Here is a 22,641-nt window from a genome sequence, read left to right as displayed (position 1 = left end):
CAGGTTCCTGAAAGGGCTGACCAATATCTACTAGTTTAAGTCCCAGTGCCAACACAGGACTTAAACTTCATTCGGATCAGGCTGCTGGGAAGGCCATTTGAACTTTTGTATGAGTGTTCACTGTGCCACTTATCTATAATGGCCTTTCTAGTGGCCATTATTTCAGAACACAAAGTGAGTGAATTGCATGCTTTGATGGCTTGACCCACCACTTACTGTTTTACAAAAACAAAGCAGTACTAAAAGATTATCCTAAATTCCTCCCAAATGTGGTGTCAGAGTTCCTCTATGATGTTAGGTTGAGCAGACAGGATTTACAGTACTTATGCCACTCTTCTGCCCATCTTCTGTCTGGGTTGCACTGCTTGCTAGTCTCTCATGAGTATACGAAGAGGTCCTCAAAAGAAGACAAGTTACTTACGAGTTACTGTGTATCTTTAAGGGGTGCTTCTGCATATTCATACTCTCTATCTATCTCCCCCCTCCCTCAGAATTCTTACACATCTCTAGATTCTGGGGTTCAGAAGAAAAGAACTGAGACTTACACTTACTTCCCTTATCTAGCTTTAAGTCCCCAAACATCTGATGCCTTGAAGCGATGCTTGTACATGGAAGACTGCAGAGCAGGCACCTCCAATCTCATGAGTGTGAACATGCAGAGGCATTCCTCAAAGAACCATAATTACTGGTAAATACCCCCTTTCTAAGGTATGCTAGTTCAATTAAAAGAATGGACCAAATCCTGCACTATGATCACATGCACAACTACCATGGATTTCCATGGTAGTTATGTGTAATTTGAAGGCCGAGTTTGTCTTAAAGAAACTTATTTCAACAGCTGTGAATTTAGGTTTAGATGAGCATGGTATAAGAGCCCAAAGAGATTACTGACCCCGAGACACAACTCCATGTACCCCAAAGAACACATCCAAATGTTCACCATTCCCCATAGGTGTCTTGAAAGTTGGCCAAGATATATACAACCAAATCCTTCAGATAAACACGTTGGGACATTACACCATCGAGTTAGTGAAATTGTGCCTGTTTTCAGTTGTTAGACATCCACTTGTTTGGATATGCTGGAATCTGGGCAAGACTTTCTTCATTAGCTATGACGTAACTAAAACAGGGAGATTTGAAAGTGAGAATATTTACTGCCTATAAAATTGGAGTTCTCCTAATAATCGGTCGAAAGATGCCTCTTTTGTTTCCTATATTACAGATCACACTATTTTGAAAATAAAAAAAGCAAATTTATAATGCACCACTTATCAGATATCATTACAGCATATATTATACAACTTAAAATACATGCCCCTTAAACAGATATCTTTAGAAAGGGAATTAAAGAAAAAAAAATCTATATAATTGTTCCCATTACTACCTAGTTTCCTCTTACAAACAGCCTGATCCTGCAAGCCTGTGTTTGGCGCTCCCACTGACTTCAGTAAGAGTTTCTGCAAGCAGATTGGGTTCTCGGTGGAATTTTTCATACATATAATGAACAAGGTCTCACAGAGGGCTTGTCTACACAGTGGGGTAATGCACACAAACATGTTGAACACTGATTTGCTCTGTATAGACCCTGCTGGTGTGCATTAAAGGTTCCCTACTGCACTTTAATGTAGTACCGTTTCAACGGCAGTAAATTACCTTGGCATGCACCAACAGCATCTACACAGAGCACTTAATGAACAACATGCTAGTGCGCTTTAGAAATCACTGTCATGTAAATGTATGTTACCCCACCATGTAGACAAGGCCAGGGATGAACTATTAACAGTTGTCTATTGCAAAATGCAAAAATTTTCTGATTTGGAAATAATTCTGGTAAAACATTACCATCTTGTATAAATTTTAGCACAAGAAAAATGTAATTATCATTGACAGCATAAAATTTGTGGGCCAAATCCAGAGGTCCTTTTTTTAGTTTTTATTCATTATTTACTTAGGACCTGATTTAAAATCCATCGGCGTCCATGGAAAACTTCCCACTGACTTCAATGAGTTTTGGATCAGGCCTCATGTCTTTAAATCAGGCAATTACCATCGCTTTCAATACATGTCACAATATTAACGGTATTATTGTACATTATTACCAACATCTAGAGTATACATGTCAGAACATAATACTGAACCTAATAACATCCACACACAAAACCATTATGTTGTCTAATGGCTAAAGTTTCTCACGATGAACAACCAACATCACAAACATAAATATCTAGGGAAACAACATTTAAGTTCTTTTGAAAAACAATACTGCTACTTCACAGCCGCTTATGAAATGCATCATCTTTAGCCAACACATGTAACAAACATCATAAACAAAAATGCAACAAACAACCAATTCTGCTCCTGTAGTGACTGCAGCCTCATCTCTTCTTCATTCTGTTCCTTTCATTTTTCTAGAGAATGATTCTTCAAACTCTGATTCACATCATTAAGGATTCCCATAATTATGCCTCTACATAGCAAAATGCATTTCCCCCCTCTTTATATAAGCTTTTCCTAAATGCTTTTTAATGACAGGCTATGACCTTTGTTATCAATCTCTGATAAATTAGTGCAATTTTACAGTTTCATATCAATTCTATTCTCCAATTTTACCTCTGTCCTACCTTTTCCCCTAAAAGAGTGTAAGAACTTTCCATTCTACAGCTGGAGATTCTCAGTTTTGGATGCACAAAACATCACATGGGGGCATATGACAAATGGCAGTGTTCTAATTCCTCTCCTAACCTGCTCAAAAAGGCTTGTGCATGCTGCACTGGAGAATGGAAGAAACAATGTAAATCATATTTTCCATCAGCTAACTGCAGACCCCACAAAAGAGTCTGAGCTCCTATTTTAAATGCAAAAAAGAACCCAACCTTAATTATAGCATCATTGCTGCCCTGTCACACTACATTATTCAGCTGAGTTATTTTTTCAGTAACAATTCCCAGTACAAATGTCTTATTATCAGTATTTGTGGTAGGAGGTCACCTGAAGCTCAAAAAGGGAAGTTAGGTAGGGACAGAGGTGAAAGTAAGCTGGTATGCCCCGGTACGGCGTACTGGCAAGAGTCAGTGCACCGTACTGGGTCAGCCTGGCTTCCCCAGGGGGCAATTTAAAGGGCCTGGGGCTCCCAGCAGTGGTTGGAGCCCCAGTCCCTTTAAATTTCCTCCAGAGCCCCGCTGCTGGAGCCCTGGGGTAGTGGCTGCAGGGCTCCAATGGCTATTTAAAGGGCCCAGGGCTCCCCTGCTTCTACCGCCCTGGCCCTTTAAATAGCTGCCAGAGCCCTGGTGTCGCTACTCCAGGGCTCTGGGGGCTATTTAAAGGACCGGGGCGGTAGAAGCAGGGGAGCTGCAGGCCCTTTACATAGCCCCCAGAGCCCTGGGGTAGCGAGGGCTCCGGGGGCTATTTAAAGGGCCAGGGCTCCAGCTGCCTCTGCTGCCCCAGTCCTTTAAATAGCCGCTGGAGCCCTGCCGCTTCCCCAGGGCTCCGGCAGCTAATTAATGGATGGGGGCAGTAGAAGCAGGGGAGCCCCAGGCCCTTTAAATAGCCCCCAGAGCCCTGGGCTGCTGCTGCTACCTTGGTGGGGGATGGGGGGGGCACTTACCTTACAGGGTGGGCTGGGGCTGGCTCTGACCCCCTCAGCCCCGCCCCTTCCACCCTAGGCCCTGCCCCTTCCAGGGGCCAGAGCTGGCCCCAGCATGCCGTTAAGTTACTCGACCTACTTTCACCCCTGGGTAGGAAGGGAGAGATTCAAAGAAAGCCTTGAAGGTGGTGACTGGTAGCTTAAATGTAATGCAACAGAAGATGGGGAGCTAGGGTAGGGATTCAAAGGGAATGATGTGATGAAGTCAACAGCCATGGGAGAGGATTTTATTGGCTCAAAATTAATACATTAGTTTTAAAAATAAATGCTTCTGAATGCACTGAACTTGGAAGTATTTCAAATCACATTTTTTTCAAATCTTGCTTTTTCTGAAGTGTCTGGGATCCATTAAATATGTGTCATCTTAGGATAGGTCTACACTGCACACTCCTTATGGCAGCACATAGAGTACATACACTATACAAACCTCTAGCATGGGTATAAATAGCAGTGTAGACAGTAAGGCATTGCTTAGATAAGTAAAAACACCTGAACCCTGTGGGTATGTACCCAACACAGCTCTCTATATGGCCAAGCAGTCCCTTCCCCATCTACATTACGATTTTTAGCAATGTAGTGTCCCGGTGGGAGTCTTTTCCCGCTGCACGGAAAGGCTCTGGCAGTGGGGACAGCAGCACATCAAAATGTGCCCTCCTCTGGGCTGAAAGTGAAAAGTGGGCTGGTGGCACCATTTTGATGGACTCCCAATACTTGTCAAAAACTCCATACATTACACTGCCAGAGGTGAAGATGGTGAACAGGCACATTTTGATGCAGGGCACATTTTGATGTGATGTGGTGGGGAAGGCAGCAGGGACTGTATGGGGAGGGTGCTGAGGGCTTGGGTGAAGAAGGAGGTTCTGGGGCATTGTAGATCGGGGGCTGGGGGGGGGGCAGGATAATCAAGGGACTGTGAGCTATGGGGTATGTGTGACGGCTGGGGTAGCAGGTATGCTTCCTGGACAGCAGGATGTGGGAGGTATATATTGGTGGATAAAAGGATTGCGGGGGTAACAGGGACCATGGGGCGGCAGGGCAGCCTTGGGATACCCAGAGGTTGGAGGAAGTAGGTATGGCAGCAGGAGATGCTGTCGATATGGGCAAAGAGAGGGTAATACAAGTGATGTATAGGGGGACGTATGTATTTGAATGTAAGGGGAAGGGGATTTTGGACAGGGGAGGGCAGAGAAAAATGGTGGGCAAGTGAGTGGGCAGGGATAGTGGGGACTTCAATGAGTGAGGCATAAGGTCTATGGAGGCAGCAGGGAGCAGGGAATTGGCAAGGAAGTCTTGGGACACAGAAAGATAGGGACAGAATGGCAGGAACAGCAACAGGCAGTGATGTGGGTGGAGGCAGAGGAATTTCTGTGGTGGGCGATGGGGTTGGGAGACAGTGGTATGGTGAAAGGAAGACAGGGAGACAAGGGGTATGTGGAGACAAGCTGCTGTGTGTTGGGGGGAATAGGAGCAAAAAGACTATGTGGGGGATAGATGAGTGAGGGTCAGGTGGAACAAGCACCTGAAATACTCTCCCAGAACTGGTGCGTCACAATGCCAACATAATACAGTTGGAGGTACTAAGACAAGAGTGCCAGAGGTGCCAAGTGACCCTGCAATCAGGCACCATCGGCACAGAGGGACTGGGCTCATCCCACAGCCCGTTTTCCCAAGACTCTTTCCCCCAAACATATCATCACTCACCCTGCTCCCTCCCCCATGGCCATACCAAGACTCTTCAGCCAAAAATGGGCCATTTAAGAATTTTTTTCCGAGTCTCACCTGTTTTGTATTCAGATAGTAAGAAAATTATGAATTTTTGTGATTTGAAAATGGATTCACTTCCAGATGTTAGCACCACATAAGAGGTAGGCTACTTTTACAAACAATTAATAACATAATTTTGGATTGATAGACAATTCATCAGAATGGTTTCTATCTAAGAGCTCTGGATGTAATACCCCAATCCATATACTGGGTTTGTGCTGCTTGCATGATGACCACAAAGTTAAAAAACTGACACGCTTACCTCTCTGAAAACAAATTTCTGATTTTCAGGAATATTTTGAACACTGTCTTGACACAAGTACATTGTCAAATAGTCAGTCTCGGAATCAACTGCTGCACAGGCTTCAGGCTGCCGGGTGTTGTAACGTATTTCATTATGAGATGTATATTCGAAAAACTGCCAACCCCAGAGAGGAAACAAAGGATATTAATTTTACATGTGCAAACAAAAAGCATTTTATTAGAAAAAAGGATGCAGTAAAGGTAACAATTTCCATCTATCAATGTGCTAAAAAGGTCACTTAGAATTGTCTGTTCATTTAGAGTTGGAGAGAAATTCTGTTGAGAGTTTTCATTCCAGGAGTCTTGACTACTAGTACTTACTTTACTTTCTATGGGAAATCAATCCTGCAGCAGTATTATCACCACATATTGTTTCTGGTTGCACCCACAATGTGCTAAATGCTGTACAAACATGAAGGAAAGCAGAGTTCCCTACACTGCAAAAGTTACAAATCTTACAGGTTGATTTAAAAGTTTGATTGTAATGCAATAGTTTTTAACCTATATCATCACTACAGTGGGATGGAGACTAGTTTATAGATTGAGATTAGGCCTCCATAATTTTAGTGTCACAAATAATGCCATTTTTAATTAAAGAGTTGGTTGCTCATTGAAACATTAAAATGTTCAGTTTGATCAAAAACTTGTTTCCAATTACAGTTTACAGTATCCAAGATGAAGTGCATTTCACCACGTCAATTTTCAGGATGATATTCTAAGCAAAATTAGGTACAGTTTCTTTTAAACATAAATAGGATTTTAAGGAAGTTGTGTGGCGTTGGTTATTGTATGATACTCTACAATCCAGTTTTGATTGCATTCCTGAGCAACTCACTTCTTGTGCCAATAAGGCTGAAAACACTGTAATGGTAATAATTGGGGTAATAGAAATTTGCTAGGAATTCTAAAAAAAAACCAAAAAACTTTTTTCCTGCTTTTCCTGGAGCTACAGTGATATTTATCACGGATTTTTGCCAAAATTTGGACTTCATCAAAGGGGACTGGGGAAGTTTAAATAATTATTTGTATTTAGCATGCTTGTAAATCATCTTGAGCACTATTGTGCATGGATGTGAGGGATGTTTAAATTGTTTTAGGGGGACTAAGTTATACTTACTATGGTAAGATAAGAGACTTATCCACCCCAGAAAATATCATACACATTGTTATCAGTGCAGCTGCCCCAGTGTTAAAAACAGTTTAACTGACAGCATAGAAGAGAAAACCATTTACAAAACAGTTTTAGGAAGTATGACTGAGGCTTTATGGAAGCAAACATACCTGAAACAATTGAAAACAGCACCCAGTGTTAATATGTATAAAATATTCTAGTGTAGAAAGCCCCAGGGAAAGTAATTTAAAAATACTTTTAAAAAGTCACAGAAGAGAACTGCTGGAGGACCACATTTTATCAATCACATAAACTTCCAGAAGCCACATTGCAAGAGCCTAACACTTTGTAACTGAAAACTAGAACTTGCCGGAAAATGAAATTTCTGTTCTGTGGGAAATGCTGACTAAAAAAAAAAAAAAGAATTGGAACAAAATGTCGAATTTTCTTATGGAATGAAAACTTTTTATTTGAAACAATAGAAACATTTCATTTTGATAATGCTGAAACATTATAATATAAAATATTAAATATATAATTTTAAAATTAATGTAAACAAGATGAATTGAAACAATAATATTAAAACAAAACATTTTGACATTATTGAAATGAGAAAGTAGAAACTACATTTTGACTCACCCTCCCATAACACTTTGTTGAAATTGACATGTTTTCCAATGAAATGTCTGAATTTTTATAAAACTGCATTTTCTGATGCTAAACTGTTCCACTGAAAAATTTTCAGCCAGCTCTACTTGCAACATGGTTTACACCACTTTTTAAAGAAGGTACCAATCATCTCAAATATATGAATAATGGAAATATCAATAGTCATGATTAGCACACCACACATTCCCATGCAGGAGAGTCAAGTTATATTTCTTGATTTTATTTTTTATTCCCTCATGTTGAGGACACTGAACCCCAGGAGATCAATTTGAACCTGGAAACAAAGGCAGATTTTGAGATATAAGAGTACACAGAAAGACTTCGGGTTTTAAGGTACGCTGTGTGGCCTCTAACCACGCACAACGAGGGTTGGTAGCTTTGTCGCCAAGAGCATGGCTCCCACTGACAAAGCGCTGTCCACACTGGTGCTTTTTGTCACTGAAACTTTTGTCATTCAGGGAGGTGTTTTTTCACACCCTGAGTGACAAAAGTTTTAGTGACAAAAGTGCCAGTGTAGACAAAGCCTTAATCAGATATCGCTGGGAAAGGAAGAGTGGTGAGGAAACTATCTAGAACAAAGACTGTAGCTTAAGTTAGGTCTTAGCCATTAGAAAGCGTATTTTTACTTTTGTTTGTTTGTAACCATTTCATCCTTTATTCCTTCTACTTGGTACCACCTACCCTATGTCCTTCTGTTAAGAAACTTGTTTTATTTTTTACTGTAAACCAACACAGTGCTATGTTTCAAGGGAGGGGTGTGTTTACCCCAGTTAAGTTGATAAACTGTAATGCACTGACTCTTTAAAAGAGAAATTAACTTAATATCTTCCATGAATGTACAGTGGTAGGGGCTGTGCATTGCAGAGAGACGTCTCTGAGGAGCTCAGGGGCTGAAGTTCACTGATTGTTCAGGCACGGTTTGGGCTGGCAGAGCCTTGAGGAGTTTGCTGGTGAAGAAGACAGACCAGTGGGGAGAGGAGCTGACACACAATCTAATCTCCAGCAAAGTTCACTCTTGCTGAGGCAGAGGTAACACAGTGGCTCACAGCTCTGGGTGCCCCCAACAGCATGTTACAGGAAGTGGTTTGAGCATTGGCCTGCTAAACTCAGGGTTGTGAATTCAATCCTTGAGGGGGCCATTTAGGGATCTGGGGCAAAAATTGGGGATTGGTCCTGCTTTGAGCAGGGGGTTGGACTAGATGACCTCCTGAGGTCCCTTCCAACTCTGATATTCTATGATTCTATGATTCTATGAAACTGAACAATGAAAGAGGGTTGTGCAAGTTAGGCGATTAGGCAAGGGAAATACATGAGGTATTTTAGTTTGGGTGATGGGGGCAAAGAAGGAAAGGCTTTCTCTAGGATGTGGCAGGGCTCACTAGGCTTGGATATATAATAAAGTTGGGGATGTGTGTGTGTGTGTGTGTGTGTGAGATAGAGATGTGGACTGCTGGTCCTTAACTTATATCTTTCCCTACTTCTTTCTCATAGACTTCCAGCCTCCACTCCTCCATTACTGAAACATTCAGCAAACACTCCCTATCAGTGTGGAACTACTGGGGTAGTTCCTGGGATGGCTGATGTCCATACTATCCTCCTTCTGTCGGTGGTGTGCACCCTCACCAGGAGCACTTCCATGGGCTGAGAGCCAGGGCTCTCAGCTCCCTGCCAGGAGCCCAGCAGTCCCCTTGGCTGTCGGCTCCTAGTCGGGAGTGGGGGTCAGCCACCCGGGCTTCTCAACTCCCTGAGCGGGGAGCCTCCTGTCAGCAGCCCAGCTGGGAGTGGGGATCCCGGCTCTAGCTACCTGGCTTTCTTGTCAATTTCATGGCTTCTGGAGCCGTGAAACTGACAAGACAGTCAACAGATGATGTAAGTAACACAGCTGTCTACACTGACACTGCATCACCCCAACTACACTGACATAAGCAATATGCCTCTCGTGGAGGTGGAGTTATGATGTCAGTGTAGTAGGGCACTTACACTGGTGGGATACGGCAGTTGTGTGTACACTGACATAATTAGGTCGATATAAGCTGCCTTCTGTTCCCTTCTCAGGGATCTGCTCACAAAACCAGAAGGCTTTTACATTCCACCCTTCCACTCCCCATTTGTCTAAAACTGATCAGTTGTGAAACAGTAATGTCCAGCTGAGCCTAATCAGTGCTATCTCTCACCACTGGTTCTTAACCATACTGAGAAAGGCACTGGACTCTTGAGGGTTCGAACCCAAAGGCCAGCTACAACCCGTCACTGTGACAAAACTTCCCAGACTGGAAGTGGTGTTCAGAATGCTTTCAGACTTGCATCCAAGCAGATTTGGCTCCTACAACTCCAAACAATAATGGATTAGCTACTGCAGTCAACACTAGCCTCACCTCCTTTCCCCAATGAATCCAAATATCTTCATTCTATACCCCACTCAGACTGATGCCACCCTCCTTATAACTTTTAGCCCAGTGGTTAGGGTAATTACCTGGGATGTGGGAGATCTGGTTTCAATTTCCCCTCCTGCCTGCGTGGAAAAGAGATTTGAACTTGGAACTCCCATGTTGCAGAAGAGTATCCTAGACACAGGTCTATGGGATATTCTGGAGAGGACTCCTAACCTCTTATGTTAATGCTGTTCCATTTTTATAAATAATTAAGTAGTCATTGGAGCAAGGACTTGAACTTGGGAGTCCCACCCCATTGTGCAACATTAACAAATTCTGGTGACCTCTTCTGTGAGTGCCCCCATGTTTTGGAGCAGGGAGTTGAAATTTGGCAGGGGCTGGCCTGTCTGTTGGGGATGTGCCTTTTACAGTTCCTGTTGACTGCATAGGAAGACTGGGAGCCAGCAGGGGGCATTATATTGTGATACCTTCACAACAGAATGAGAGTTAATTTTCTTTTATTTCTAATCAAGAAAAAGAATAATTGCAAAATGTCATCCTGTCACAATAACCTTTTAAAAGCATGAAAATAATAGTTCTCTCTATTGGTTTTGCCCTTTTACACTGGCATTTTTTTTCTATTGGAACAAAGCTGAAATTAATATGTTTTTGTTGAAAAACTTTCACTAGAATATGAAAATATACTAAAAAGGAACAGAAACCCCTGACTATAAAATTACTGGATGAGTGCCTTTTGGAGTTCATCCATTCCTATGGATGTGATTATCTCTGATGTCAATCCATGGAAGTAGTCACTTCTTCCTAACAAGAAACTAGCTGACTAAATTATCTGTTTATCTATTTCATTAATCATCTCACTGAACGACTCATTTGAGACAGTGTGTTGCAGGAGGAGATTGAGTTGTGGAACAAGGAAAGGGATGATATTTAATGTGCTTAAAATCTAAGATGTGCCTAACCTCACCCAAATCCCTTGGCTTTATGATGTATGACTATACCCCCACCCTTCATCTGTCTTTGTCTTCAGGGCAGGGACTGTTTCCTGTCTTTAGAAAGTACCCACACATTTTGGCCTCTGCTGCAGCCTAAACAACCAATACTATTAAATACTAACACTGATAATATAGCTACTTGTAATAAATCTTACTGCCACATGATAAATCATGGCAGGAATAACTCTGTTCTCAATTAAATTCAATGGAAGTTTGGGATGCTTCCTCCCCCCCAAACGAAGGTAAAATGAATTCTGTATTGAAAGTTTCCCCTTGAAGATAGCTTTGCTCATACTCCTTTATATTTTAATTTTCTTCACAGTCAGACAGTTTCCAGAAGTTTACAAAGGTTACTGGTAAACTGCATGACCTTCCTCAACTCTGGTGCTCCTCTGAAAATATTTATCCTTCTTGGAATAATGTGTCCCTGTTCACCTCCCCAAACCCAGCCACCTGCCCAAGTTTTCTAGTCCCTCCTGCCATACACTTACACTCATCTACCTCTCAATCATACACCTAGATATTTTACCACCCCTTCCACAATGGGCACGCCATACCTCCTCAGTCCTGGAAGGAACCAGAAAACATACCAGGATGGCTGATACACCAATACATCAGAAAGAGTGCTGGCATGTGGAGGCACCAATCAGTCCTCATTAGAGCTATGCGAAACCCCAGCATTAAAAGACTACTTACTCAAATATCTTAAGTTATTGCAGTCCTGGAGCCCTGCAACACTTTCAGAAGGTTAAGGTCTCATGACTGTATGTAGACAGACCAAAACTGTACACAAAACTAAAGCAATTTTTGTACTTGGTATTTCAAACTATGAGATGTATGGTGAGGCTAACAGGCTTCAAACCTAGAAAGCAAAAACCAAAGCTGAGAAAGGATCAGGTTCTCAGGGAGTTTAGAAGAAACACCTTTACCCAGGAGGGCAATTAATATGTATATATTAAAGTTAGACAAGTATTCAGATGAGAACACATTTTAAAAGGTACAACTGCTTGACAGATGTGGAGAGACTTAGATGGGTTGACATGGCCTAGTTATCTTCCAAATGTAACTTAGAACTGTGAAAACCTGACTTCAGTTTTCTGTTGGACACAAGAAAGTTAACAGAATCTCATGGAGGAACCAAAAAGAGGAACGGTGCTTAGCCGAGAGGAATGGCTAAGATCACATTGCAGTGGCCACACGTCCCCTCAGAAATACTGTGGAGCATTTTTACTTTGTATCCTACATCCTAAGACAGTTAATCATAACATTCGTCATAACTAAAGTAAAAAACAAATCTTACCTGATTTTGTCCCATACCATGGCATGGGTATAATATGATTCTGTGCCCTGTTACTTCATGTTCATTTGGAGGGTTATAATCAAAGCAGTAATTTGCCATTCCTCTATTTTGCAGCTAAATGAGACAAAAGAACATATTAATGCATCAGCCTGAAGTAGATACATTTGTGTCACTTCATACCCCATGTTGTATTATAGGCTTCCCACTTGCAGTTCTGAACCCTGGTAGAGATGGCTTCACTGAATCAGGGCCTGGCAACAATAGACCTGATAGAGGTGACTTTGTAAAACTGAACCTGATAATAGTGGACCAGAGTAGACGTCATGCAGCTGGCTTTGCTGAACCAGAACCTGGCAGCAGCAGACCTGGTGGCAGCAACTTTGACAGATTGGATTGGAGCAGACCTGCTATTGCTGACTTGATTGGACTGGGCCATGCCTGGCAGAAGTGTATGGGAGGCACTCACTTGGATTCTCACATAAACTAACTGGATTCCTGAGTCAGGTTTAGGTAAGTGGGGACTGTGTCCCCTTTGCCCCCAGCAAACTAGCCAATTAACCACTGAGCCCGGGAAGTCTGCCATACCTCCATAGTTCTTTTTCTCTTTTTGGTCATTTCATTTTTTTTTTTTGGTTCTTTAAACAGAGATTTATTTCATTTTTCAAAAAATAAAAGGACTCTCACGTGCTTTCAGAATGGAGAAAAACCCTGTGAAGGCAACTAGTATTTAGGATTTAAGTTCCTAAAATCTGCATGTGGATACAATTTCAATGGCGACTTGAACCAATGTTTTATTTATTTTTAAAGGGATGACTAGTCATCGTGTTGAACCCGGCCTTTCTTACTGCTATTGACACTTGCAGAAAGATTACATTATGTGTTTTTTTAATTAAAAAATATTCCACAGGCAAATCAATAAGGACTTCCAATTAATAAAAATATCAAGTTACTTGAAAATTAGTTGAACCAGGGCATAATAATAATTTTAAAATGTATACGTTTTGCACAGTCACATATTTCCCACTGAAACGAATGTTGAAACAAAACAACGTCTGTAAATAAACATTAAAGCTAAATGTCTTTTACCTGAATCCTATTATGTCGCATATAAAAGAATAAAACAGGCAGGTTTAGTGTCCCTATGACTACTGAAGGTGTAATTTTGCTTGTTCTCAAGTACTAGGTGATAATTATATCCATAGTTTCCGGTGCAGAGAATGAATAGACATGAATAAATTAGGACAAATCAAAGTAAAACAAGTGAAAGGGTATTCAACAAATATTTTTCTTTACTTTTGTTTTCCTCCACTTTTACCTACTACCAATTTCCTCTTTCCACTTTTTTTGTATCCATTTGCACTGTAATACTTTTAGCCACAAGAACACTCCTTGCACACCCTTCTCCAGATGTTTCTCACCATTCTGGTGAGTGCATTAACACCATTAATCAACATGTGACTAAACAATAAGTGTGATTTTGATTTATGATAGATCTCTATATGAGCAGCTGTAAACCTTGCAGTTTAGTGGTGCATTCCAGAGCTAAAGGAAGTCTCCCTGGCTTCCTTTTTATTGTAGAGTGGCTTGGTTTGAAGGCAGTTGCATTAGAACCTATTCTATCCCTTTTGTAAATTATTATGGTTTGATCAAGAGAAATTTTGATTTACATTTAACACTAGTAAAGGGCTACATACAAAAATAGAAAAGTAAAATTGAGCAAAGCTTGAAACAACTATAAAAATTACAACCCTCCCACCAACACTTGCACCCAATACTTATAATATCTGATATGAAAGAATATCAGATTGAAGTTATGCTGAATTATAAATTATGATAATTTTCTTACATAAACTAAAATAATAAATGGGTTTCTCTTGCCCTCAATAACTGACTTCAGAGTTGGAGGTACTACTCAGAAATCTAGTTGTGTTGCCACACTGGCCACTTATTCCAATGGGAAGATAACTGAGTCAAATATTCACCCCAGCTGTCACTCCCCAGATGACCGCTCCAAGCAAAGACGTCACCAAGACTGCATCAGACCAGCATAAATATTCTCCTGCCTATACTCCATTAAACATCACAATGATTATCTCCCAATTTAAGTTAGCCATGTGTATTCTACAATATTATTGACTTTTAGGCACAACACTATTTTGTGTCTGTGTGCATAAGTTAACTACAAACCAAATTACTGCACATACATACAACTCCTTCTTTGTATGCTGTAGACAAAATAGACATAAAGGAGAGGAAAATTTAAACAGGGTTCTGAAACTGCAAACTCAAAAGAAAAAACACTGTATAAAAGATGCCTAATTACCTCAAATTTCAATTCAGAACAACTTTTTATGTAGTATTTATGCTCCATCGTTGTGTCATCTCATCTTTGTGTCCCCTGCACACATACTTTTGTTGTGCAGACAAACTTCTAACATATAGTGCCAGTACTTAAGCCTGACTATAACTGGATCTCTTATTTTGTGAACTCAGGAATTTTCTAATGTCATTTTACAGCCATAAAGTAGGCCTTTTAGAGATCTAAGAACCTGATATATGGGTACAACCAGGTGCTAAGCACCTAAATGATGCAAGGTGCACCTGCAGATATTTGCACCCATAAACTGCAGACACAAAAATAAAAGTTTAAAAACCATTTATGCATGAATTCACCAGTCTCTTGTTCCAAGGCTGGAACAGATGAGAGAGGGTTTGTGAAAACACTATATTCTCCCATTAACTGAAGAAGACAGTTTGCTTTGTGCTGACAAAAATAGTACCATAATAATATCCATTCATTCATGTAATCTCTCGTAATATTTTTTTCCAACACGTATCAAACAAGCTTGAATCATGCAAGAAGAGTTAAAGTAAGAGTATAAACAGAAACTTAGTATGGGATTTTAAATTTGTCTGTGACTTACCTTAATATTTTAGTAGAATGCTGCATTAAAGAAAATAAAAACAAGAAAATATTTGTTCTCCTTATGAAGTGTTTAGTTCAGCTCATAAAAGTTGTCAATAATTCTGTCCATGCAGGATTTCTGATTGTTTCTTTGCCTACATAATTTTTTGTCTTCCATGCTGTGTATTCTGTAACCACAGTCAGTCACCATTCCCTTTGGAGGTTGGGGATAGGTAATAAACTGCAGTTGTTAAAATATTCTGAAATATTAGGGACCATTTCTGACAGAAAGACAGGACAGAATTTTCAAAAAGTGCTCAACATTGGCTCACTGTCACTTGGAGAGGAGTTAGACTTCTGACACCTATTGCTTTTGAAAATCTCCCTCCGAAAATCATAGGCTAACTGTGTTTGTGCCCTTCAACTTCCACAAAGCCTAACAGATTTCAAAGAAGTAGGGATGGAGAGCGGGGTCTCTTGTCTGGATCTGTATTAACAACCTATAACCTGTTTGTTGCCTTTTGATATTATCACTACAGATCCCCACAGTGATAAAAGCAGTGATAAACACCAAGGAGGTAGGACAGACGCAGCTCTCTTACCTAAAGAATGACTGGAAGTCTGCTTTCCTGAACTGGACATCAGACCTCAAGGTGAGATCAACAGTAATGCTGGGCTAAGGTATGGACTGAGCACCACGCATCGGCTCTGCAAATCTCTACAATAGCGATTTTCTGAAGGCATACCTGTGACACAGAGACCCCTGGGCAAAGGGTCCCCTGTTCTTTGCAAACATCTCTCACCTTAGATCTGACAAACTAACTACACCAAACACATATTACAGGATATTTATCCATAAAGGGCAACATGTGAAGTATCTACAGAAAGCTTGTAACTTGTCAAGATTCATTATCATTGAGAGAGTTGTGTATGAGTAATATTTAAGAAATAATGTATTTATACTGAAAGTATGTTTTATGGACTTGGAGTAAAAATTAGTCACCATTAGTCAATATGTCTCAGTGATGGCCCACTCCAGCAAGAGGGAGTTGTCACCCCTGCCTAGTCAGCTGGTGAGGTAAGGCAAGGTTCTGTTGTCTACCCTTGCCATATCCCAGAGCAAGCAATGAAAACCATCTAAGACAACAGCAAACACTGAAACCATTTGGACACGAAAAGGGACATTATAGCAGGCAGGAGATCATCCTGGCTATGAAGAAAGACAAAAGACTGTTTCAGTATAACAGAATGTAGAGAAAGGTACTCTGGGTCCATTCACTGAGGAAACCCCTTAAGGAGTGGGGGGTTTTAATGAACGTTTGTATTCTGGTTCTTGTGAAACCAGACGGCTCCGCAAACAAATGAATTTTGTGGTGAAATCAATAGTTACCTTTTCTATCTAACAAATAGGCTAAGTGTAGACCAGTGTTCCCTTTAATTTTGTATGTCAATGTGCAGAATGAATTTTGTTATGTGCACCAATATGGAGGTAATGTGAGGTGCGGGTGGAGCCGAGGGGTTCGGAGTGTGGGAGGGAGTTCAGGGCTGGGACAGAGGATTGGGGTGTGAGGGTCTGAGGGCTCTGGCTGGGGTGCAGGCTGCCCTGGGGCTGCAGCGGGGAGAGAGGACTCCCCCCAGCCCTCTCTCGCCGCAGCAGCTCGGGGCCGGGTGAGAGGTGCCTCTCGCCAGCCACGGCAGCTCCAGCGTGCCTGGGCCGGGCCGAGGGAGGGGCTCCTCTCCCTGGCAGCTCTGGAGGCGCTGGGCCGGGCCAGGGGACCTGTGCATCCCTAAAGAGCCTGCTGCATGGCTGCGCAGCTGACAGGGAACTTAGGTGTAGACCCATATCACATTGTATGATTTTGTTTTGTGTTGTGCCCAGTTGTTTCCATCACTTTCTCCATTTAAATCGGGGTGGGCAAACTTTTTGTCCCAAGGGCCACATCTGGGTTGGAAAATTGTATGTAGGGCTGGGGCAGGGGGTTGGGGTGCAGGAGGGGTTGTGGGGTGTGGGAGCGGGTATGTTGTGCAGGAAGGGGCTCGGAGCAAAGGGCTTGGGTGCGGGAAGGGTGCGCGGTGCTGGAGGGGGCTCAGGGCAGGGGGTTGGGGTGCAGGACGGGTTCAGGGTGCAGGCCCTGGCCCGGAGCTCCGGGGTGGCAGTGGGGCTAAGGCAGGCTCCCTGATTGTCCTGGCCCTGCTCCGCTTCCGGAAGTGGCCAGCATGTCTGGCAGTGGCTCCTGGGGGTGGGGTGGGGCAGGCGGCTCCGCCGTGCTCTGCCCTCACCTGTGGGTACCACCCCTGAAGCTCCCATTGGCCATGGTTCCCCATTCCCAGTCAATGGGAGCTGCGAGGGGTCGTGCCTGCAGGTGAGGGCAGCACACAGAGCCCTCTGCCCCCTCCCCCGCACCCAGAGGCCACAGGGACGTGGTGCTGACCACTTCCGGGAGCGGGGCGAGGAGCTGGCTTTAGCCCTGCTGCGCCATGGGGCTGGCAATCCCGTGGGCTGGACTGAAAGCCCTGACGAGCCGGATCCAGCACGTGGGCTGTAGTTTGCCCTGCCCTGAGTTAGATCTTTATCTTTTCTTAAATAAACCTACTTTTGTTTTATAAGTGCTCACAAGCGATGTGACTTCCTGGAGTGGTGATGTAAAGTAAAAAAGGTAAAATGGGGTATCCTGCACCTTTGGGTACAGAAAAGATGTTGAATTTATGTGAGTAGCCAGTTTCAGGGGCTGGATAGCACAAGGGAATGATTCAAAAGGACTTGGAGATTGGGGTGCACTTATTGTTAACTTGCAAGGCAAAGTCAGGGCTGGCATAGCCCTGGGAAGAGTTCTTGAGCGGCTGAAAGGCTGATGGTGTCAGGTAGCTAACACCCAGCTACCACAAGAAAGGCTCCCTCTTGCTGGAGGCAAGGGGTAACAAGGTAACTCTCAGTCTGGGTGCCTCGAGAACAATCACAGTACCTTAGAAGCAGACTTGGGGCTTGTAAAAGGCACCCTGAGACCTTCAAGGACTTGTGTGCTTGCTAACTCATATTCAAAAATATTATATATCTTAATTCACTTATTTCCACGTTGGGAGAGGATCTCATTCTATAAGCCTGTCACCACAAACTACGAATTATCTGGATGATTTACAAAATCACTTAGTTACTATCTTGACAGAACAAACTCTTAGTGTGTACGATGTGTTCCCTGACTTCTCCTAGCAAGGAATATGGTTTGAGGAGGAAAACCTGACAAATTTAAATTCTCTGGATTATTACTGTAGATAGAACTTTGAGCAAAATCCTGAAGATCATATAATCAAAGTCACGCTAAACAAAGCCTGACATTGGCTGGAAATCTTGTTGAACTTAATTTTGAAAACTGACCTTTCGTGGATTTGATTTAGACTGTTTTGAATTTGACCAAGATTGCCTTGCTTTTGAGTTAAGATTGTTTGGGATGATATACCCAACTGGAACGCTCTGGAAGAACTGCTACATACAGTCTGTAAATTTTCCATGAATTACAGTATAAAACCCAGATAAACCTGGAAAAAGAGAAACTAGTGCTTTTCTTCATTTTTGTCAGGTTTCTTTTATTTAGTATGGTTTGATTTCTTTGTCTTGTTTTATTTTCCATTCCAAGTTAAAAAGTCTTGGTTTTCAACCAGGAACCCTAGCCAATCATAGGTTTGGTTTTGCCTGCTCATCTGATGCTTTTTATACCAGTTACTGTCATTGGGGGATGTGAGGGAAGAGACTTAATCCACTAACAGGACCTAGCCTCCATTCCAGTCTTTCTGGATGGACCAGGAACTAGGCTTACTACAGAAAGAATTATGACTTTCGTCTCAAACTGAAAATAATTACTATCAACTTATCCTTAAAAGAACGCTCCTAGTCTCCCCTCCCCCTTTCCTTTTCCTATCTTCTATTTTATATGTGTGCACACATTTGTTTGCGGAAACTGTCCTTACAAAGCAGTCAGTTTTGTCAGTAAACAGAGAAAACTTTGCTTGTAAATAAATTGAGAAAGCTTTGGTTGTAAGATTACTAGCATTTACCTCATGTAAGAAACATGATTAAAAAACAAAGCTCATTTTTGTAACTTGCAGTTTTTCCTGCATGCTTAGTTTAACAGCATGGGAAGGTTACCATCACATACATTTACTGAAAAATTATGCCTGAGATCATTAAAAAGAACCCTAAAACACAGCATTTACTGGAGTCAGGCACGTAGCAACCGTTCGCAATAATTAATACCATTTTTGTTAGCAGCTGAATTTCTTCATTCGTTAGTTCCATCAGAATTTTACTGAATGCAATCTCATTATAAAAATTTCCTTTTCAAATTGCCTATTATGTTTTTGGTTATACTTTTTTCTCTGATTTTGTTTCACCTTCACCTTTTAATGAGAGAGACTGGCACATCTTCTGTCATGTAGATCAATGCAAACAAATGATTTGGCTTCTTTGCAAGCTCTTTAACCTTTGACTGATCCTTTCACTTTTTTCTAATCTAGCAGAACAAGATTTTCTTCTTCTGAAATATTTAAAGAATTTATTATCTTTGTATATGTGGTTATTTGTTCTTTAACATTTTTATCATCAGTCTACAGTCTTGATCCTGCAGAACTCTGAAGTCAATGGGAGTTTTGTATGAAAGAGGATAATAGCAATAGAGATAGTACAGACTCTGAAAGTGAGGTTCTGTTTTGAAAAGGGACTGGAGTTGCAGGATTTAACAGTTACTGTCTCAATGCTTTTGATCAACTATGCTCATTTTACCAGAAAAAAAGCTATTTTTTTCCAGTTCTGCAACTCAAACTTGTGCTCCTCAGTAGTTCTGCATGAGTCTAGAAGGAATGGATGAGACTGCTTTGGACTGGCTGTATTCTTTCCTTGTTCAGAGGTCCCAAAGGATTGTATTGGACAATTGCTGATCAACTCCAAGTGCTCTTTCATATGGGGTACTGTAAAGTTCCAACATATCACCTCTTTTGTTCAGTATGTAATGGGTCTGTGTGACACTCTGTATCACACGGGAACACCGTGCACCCCCATGTTCATCCTTATAATATGATTGTGTTGTATCCAATGCAAAGTTTGTCATGTTGGGTGTCTTCGGAAGGCTCATGATGCACTGAGCATTGTTGTTATAGTAATGTTATAGGTTGTAATTTCATGTATATAGTTATGAGGCTGAAAATGTATCCTTATGTCTTAAAACAAGACCAGGCAAAACTCTCCAGGAACAGAGGGGCAGTTCACAGCTCATCAGGGCATGTATGGGACAAACCCTGCCCAGCCTCACAGGAACAAAGGAGGCTGGCCTAGGCAGCAACAAAGGATCTGTTGGAATCTCGAGTGAATCACCCCCCTTCCTGTGGTCAGTTTGGGACTACAATGAGGTAATGCTCACCCGACTCTGAAGGGGAGGGCATAGCCAAGAGGGAAGAAAGAACATGATAAAAGGGAGAGACGTTTGCCATGCTCTTCCTCTCTCTCCCACCTCCATCTACAGACATCACCACCAAGCGACTGAAGCGCTGATCAAAGGGGAGAGCCTGGCTGAAGGGCAACCAGCCAGCCTGTGGTGAAAAGCGTCTAAGTTTATAAGGGCACTGAAAGTGTAAAGATCAGTTTAGAATGCGTTTTGCTTTTATTTCATTTGACCAAATCTGACTTGTTGTGGTTTGACTTATAATCACTTAAAATCTATCTTTTGTAGCTAATAAATTAGTTTATTCTACCTGAATCAGTGCGTTTGGTTTGAAGTGTGTCAGACTCCCCTTGGGATAACAAGCCTGGTGCATATCAATTTGTTTGTTAAATTGACGAACTCATATAAGCTCGCAGCGTCCAGTGGGCATAACTGGACACTGCAAGATGGAGATTCCTAGGGTTGTGGCTGGGACCGGAGATATTCGGTTGCACAACCCAAGCAGCGGCTGGCCAAAAGTTCTCACTCACATAGCTGGGAGCAGCTTACATGCCAGAGGCTGTGTGTGAACATCCTGGGAGTGGGGGTTCTCACAGCAGAGCAGGGTAAGGCTGGCTCCCAGAGCTGAGGATTGGAGTGACCTAGCAGATCACCGGTCCAGATAACACCAGGGGAATGTCACAGTCTGTTAGGGGAGTGAATGAGGAGACTTGGGCTATGGTGTTTTCAGTACACTGACAACACACAGCTTTATTTCTCCACTGAGAAAAATCCAGTAGATGCAGTTAAGTGACTAATCCAGCACTTGGCAGTATTAAAGCATTTTAGGTCAGTCTGGCTCAGTCAGGACAAGACTTAGGTGATGTTGGTTGCCTGAAATTAAAAACCAGCAGTGTCAGAACTTGCTCTAGGAAGGGCCCGAGATTATAAACTTGGGGTAACCACAGCTACCACTTAGAAGACCAGGTGTCATTTAGGATCATTTACTTGTCCATGCCTGGCCAGAAGGGTACAGCCTTATCTTTCAGATTTTTTGCAGCGTAGATGTACCCCTGAGTGTCTTAAACAGCACATGACACCTGTGCTCAAGTGTTAGTTTTGACATATAAAGTCCCAAAGGGTCTGGGACCAGATATCTGAAGGATGACTACTGCCCACCGCTCCCCATGACAGAGCACTACAGTTGTGATCACTAGAGGTGCTCATGCTCGACATAACAGAGAGGGGACAGCTGGCTGAGTATTCTCCATAAGGCCCCCAGGGCTCTGGAATATCTTCCTAAAACTGGCCCAAAACAGTTCAGATTTGTCAGCTTTAATGGCATGCTTTGGAGCCCTTTTGAGGGAAGTTCAGAAATTGAGCTGCTATTTGGCATACTGGATTATTAGTATTTTTTACATTAAGGATTGCTGCTTGGTAGAAGGAGTGATACTAACTGAGATGTGTATTACTGATAATCAACAAAATGCTCAGCTGATTGGTGTGGGTGCTTTTTATTGCTACAAATAAAAATAAAATTCTAAAAAAAAATCATTAATAGAAAAAGAAGAGTTTTATTTCTTGACTATTAGTCTAATCTGTTATGTGTTCATATACGTTTAAAAGCACTTTATTCCTCTTTTCAAGTTCAAAACTAAAAACATAGCCCCAAGCCCCAACAAATGCTTTTTTTCCTTATCTGTAATCTTTTAAGAAATGTTGAAAGCCATACTCAATAACCCCATTAGCCCACGTAAGACTTAATTTTGAGCTGCAATTTATGGCAGGTTTTGGTCTTAACCATACTATTTTACTTTATATTAAATTTCTAATACCCCCAAATTTTAGTGTCTACCAAGTCTAATTAAATTCTACCAAAATCAATGTTTTCTGGAATAAAAATATCAGGGACATCTTTATCTTCCATATTTAACTAATAAAAGAGAGGAGGGAGTGACTTAGGGAGACACTTTCCAGAGACCAGTGAAGCATGTTGCTTACCATTCCAAAGAAGCCAGCTCTGTCTTCAGGTACATGAAGTTCAGGGTAAATATTCTCCAAGAACCATTTAAAGTCTTTACATTTGAGCTTCTCTCGAAGCAGCCTCCTTTCTGTCACATCTCCATAGGGCTCCTACAATAAAATAAAATACA

At 41.8% G+C, this 22,641-nt stretch overlaps 1 protein-coding gene across 1 annotated transcript in view; it reads right to left on the bottom strand.

The window, feature by feature from the left end:
- GALNT12 (polypeptide N-acetylgalactosaminyltransferase 12) overlaps positions 1 to 22,641 on the bottom strand; it is an 86,297-nt gene that overhangs the window by 3,923 nt on the left and 59,733 nt on the right. Inside the window, exons 7-9 of the mRNA XM_074945101.1 lie at positions 22,490 to 22,621; positions 12,176 to 12,289; positions 5,670 to 5,825 (exon numbers count right to left, since the gene is read on the bottom strand). Of these exons, the coding sequence (XP_074801202.1) occupies positions 5,670 to 5,825; positions 12,176 to 12,289; positions 22,490 to 22,621 (402 nt within the window). The remainder of the gene's footprint in view (positions 1 to 5,669; positions 5,826 to 12,175; positions 12,290 to 22,489; positions 22,622 to 22,641) is intronic.

This window comes from Natator depressus, chromosome 2, assembly GCF_965152275.1.
Source record: "Natator depressus isolate rNatDep1 chromosome 2, rNatDep2.hap1, whole genome shotgun sequence".
Taxonomy (NCBI): domain Eukaryota; kingdom Metazoa; phylum Chordata; order Testudines; family Cheloniidae; genus Natator; species Natator depressus.
This window is presented reverse-complemented; position numbering and strand designations above follow the sequence as displayed.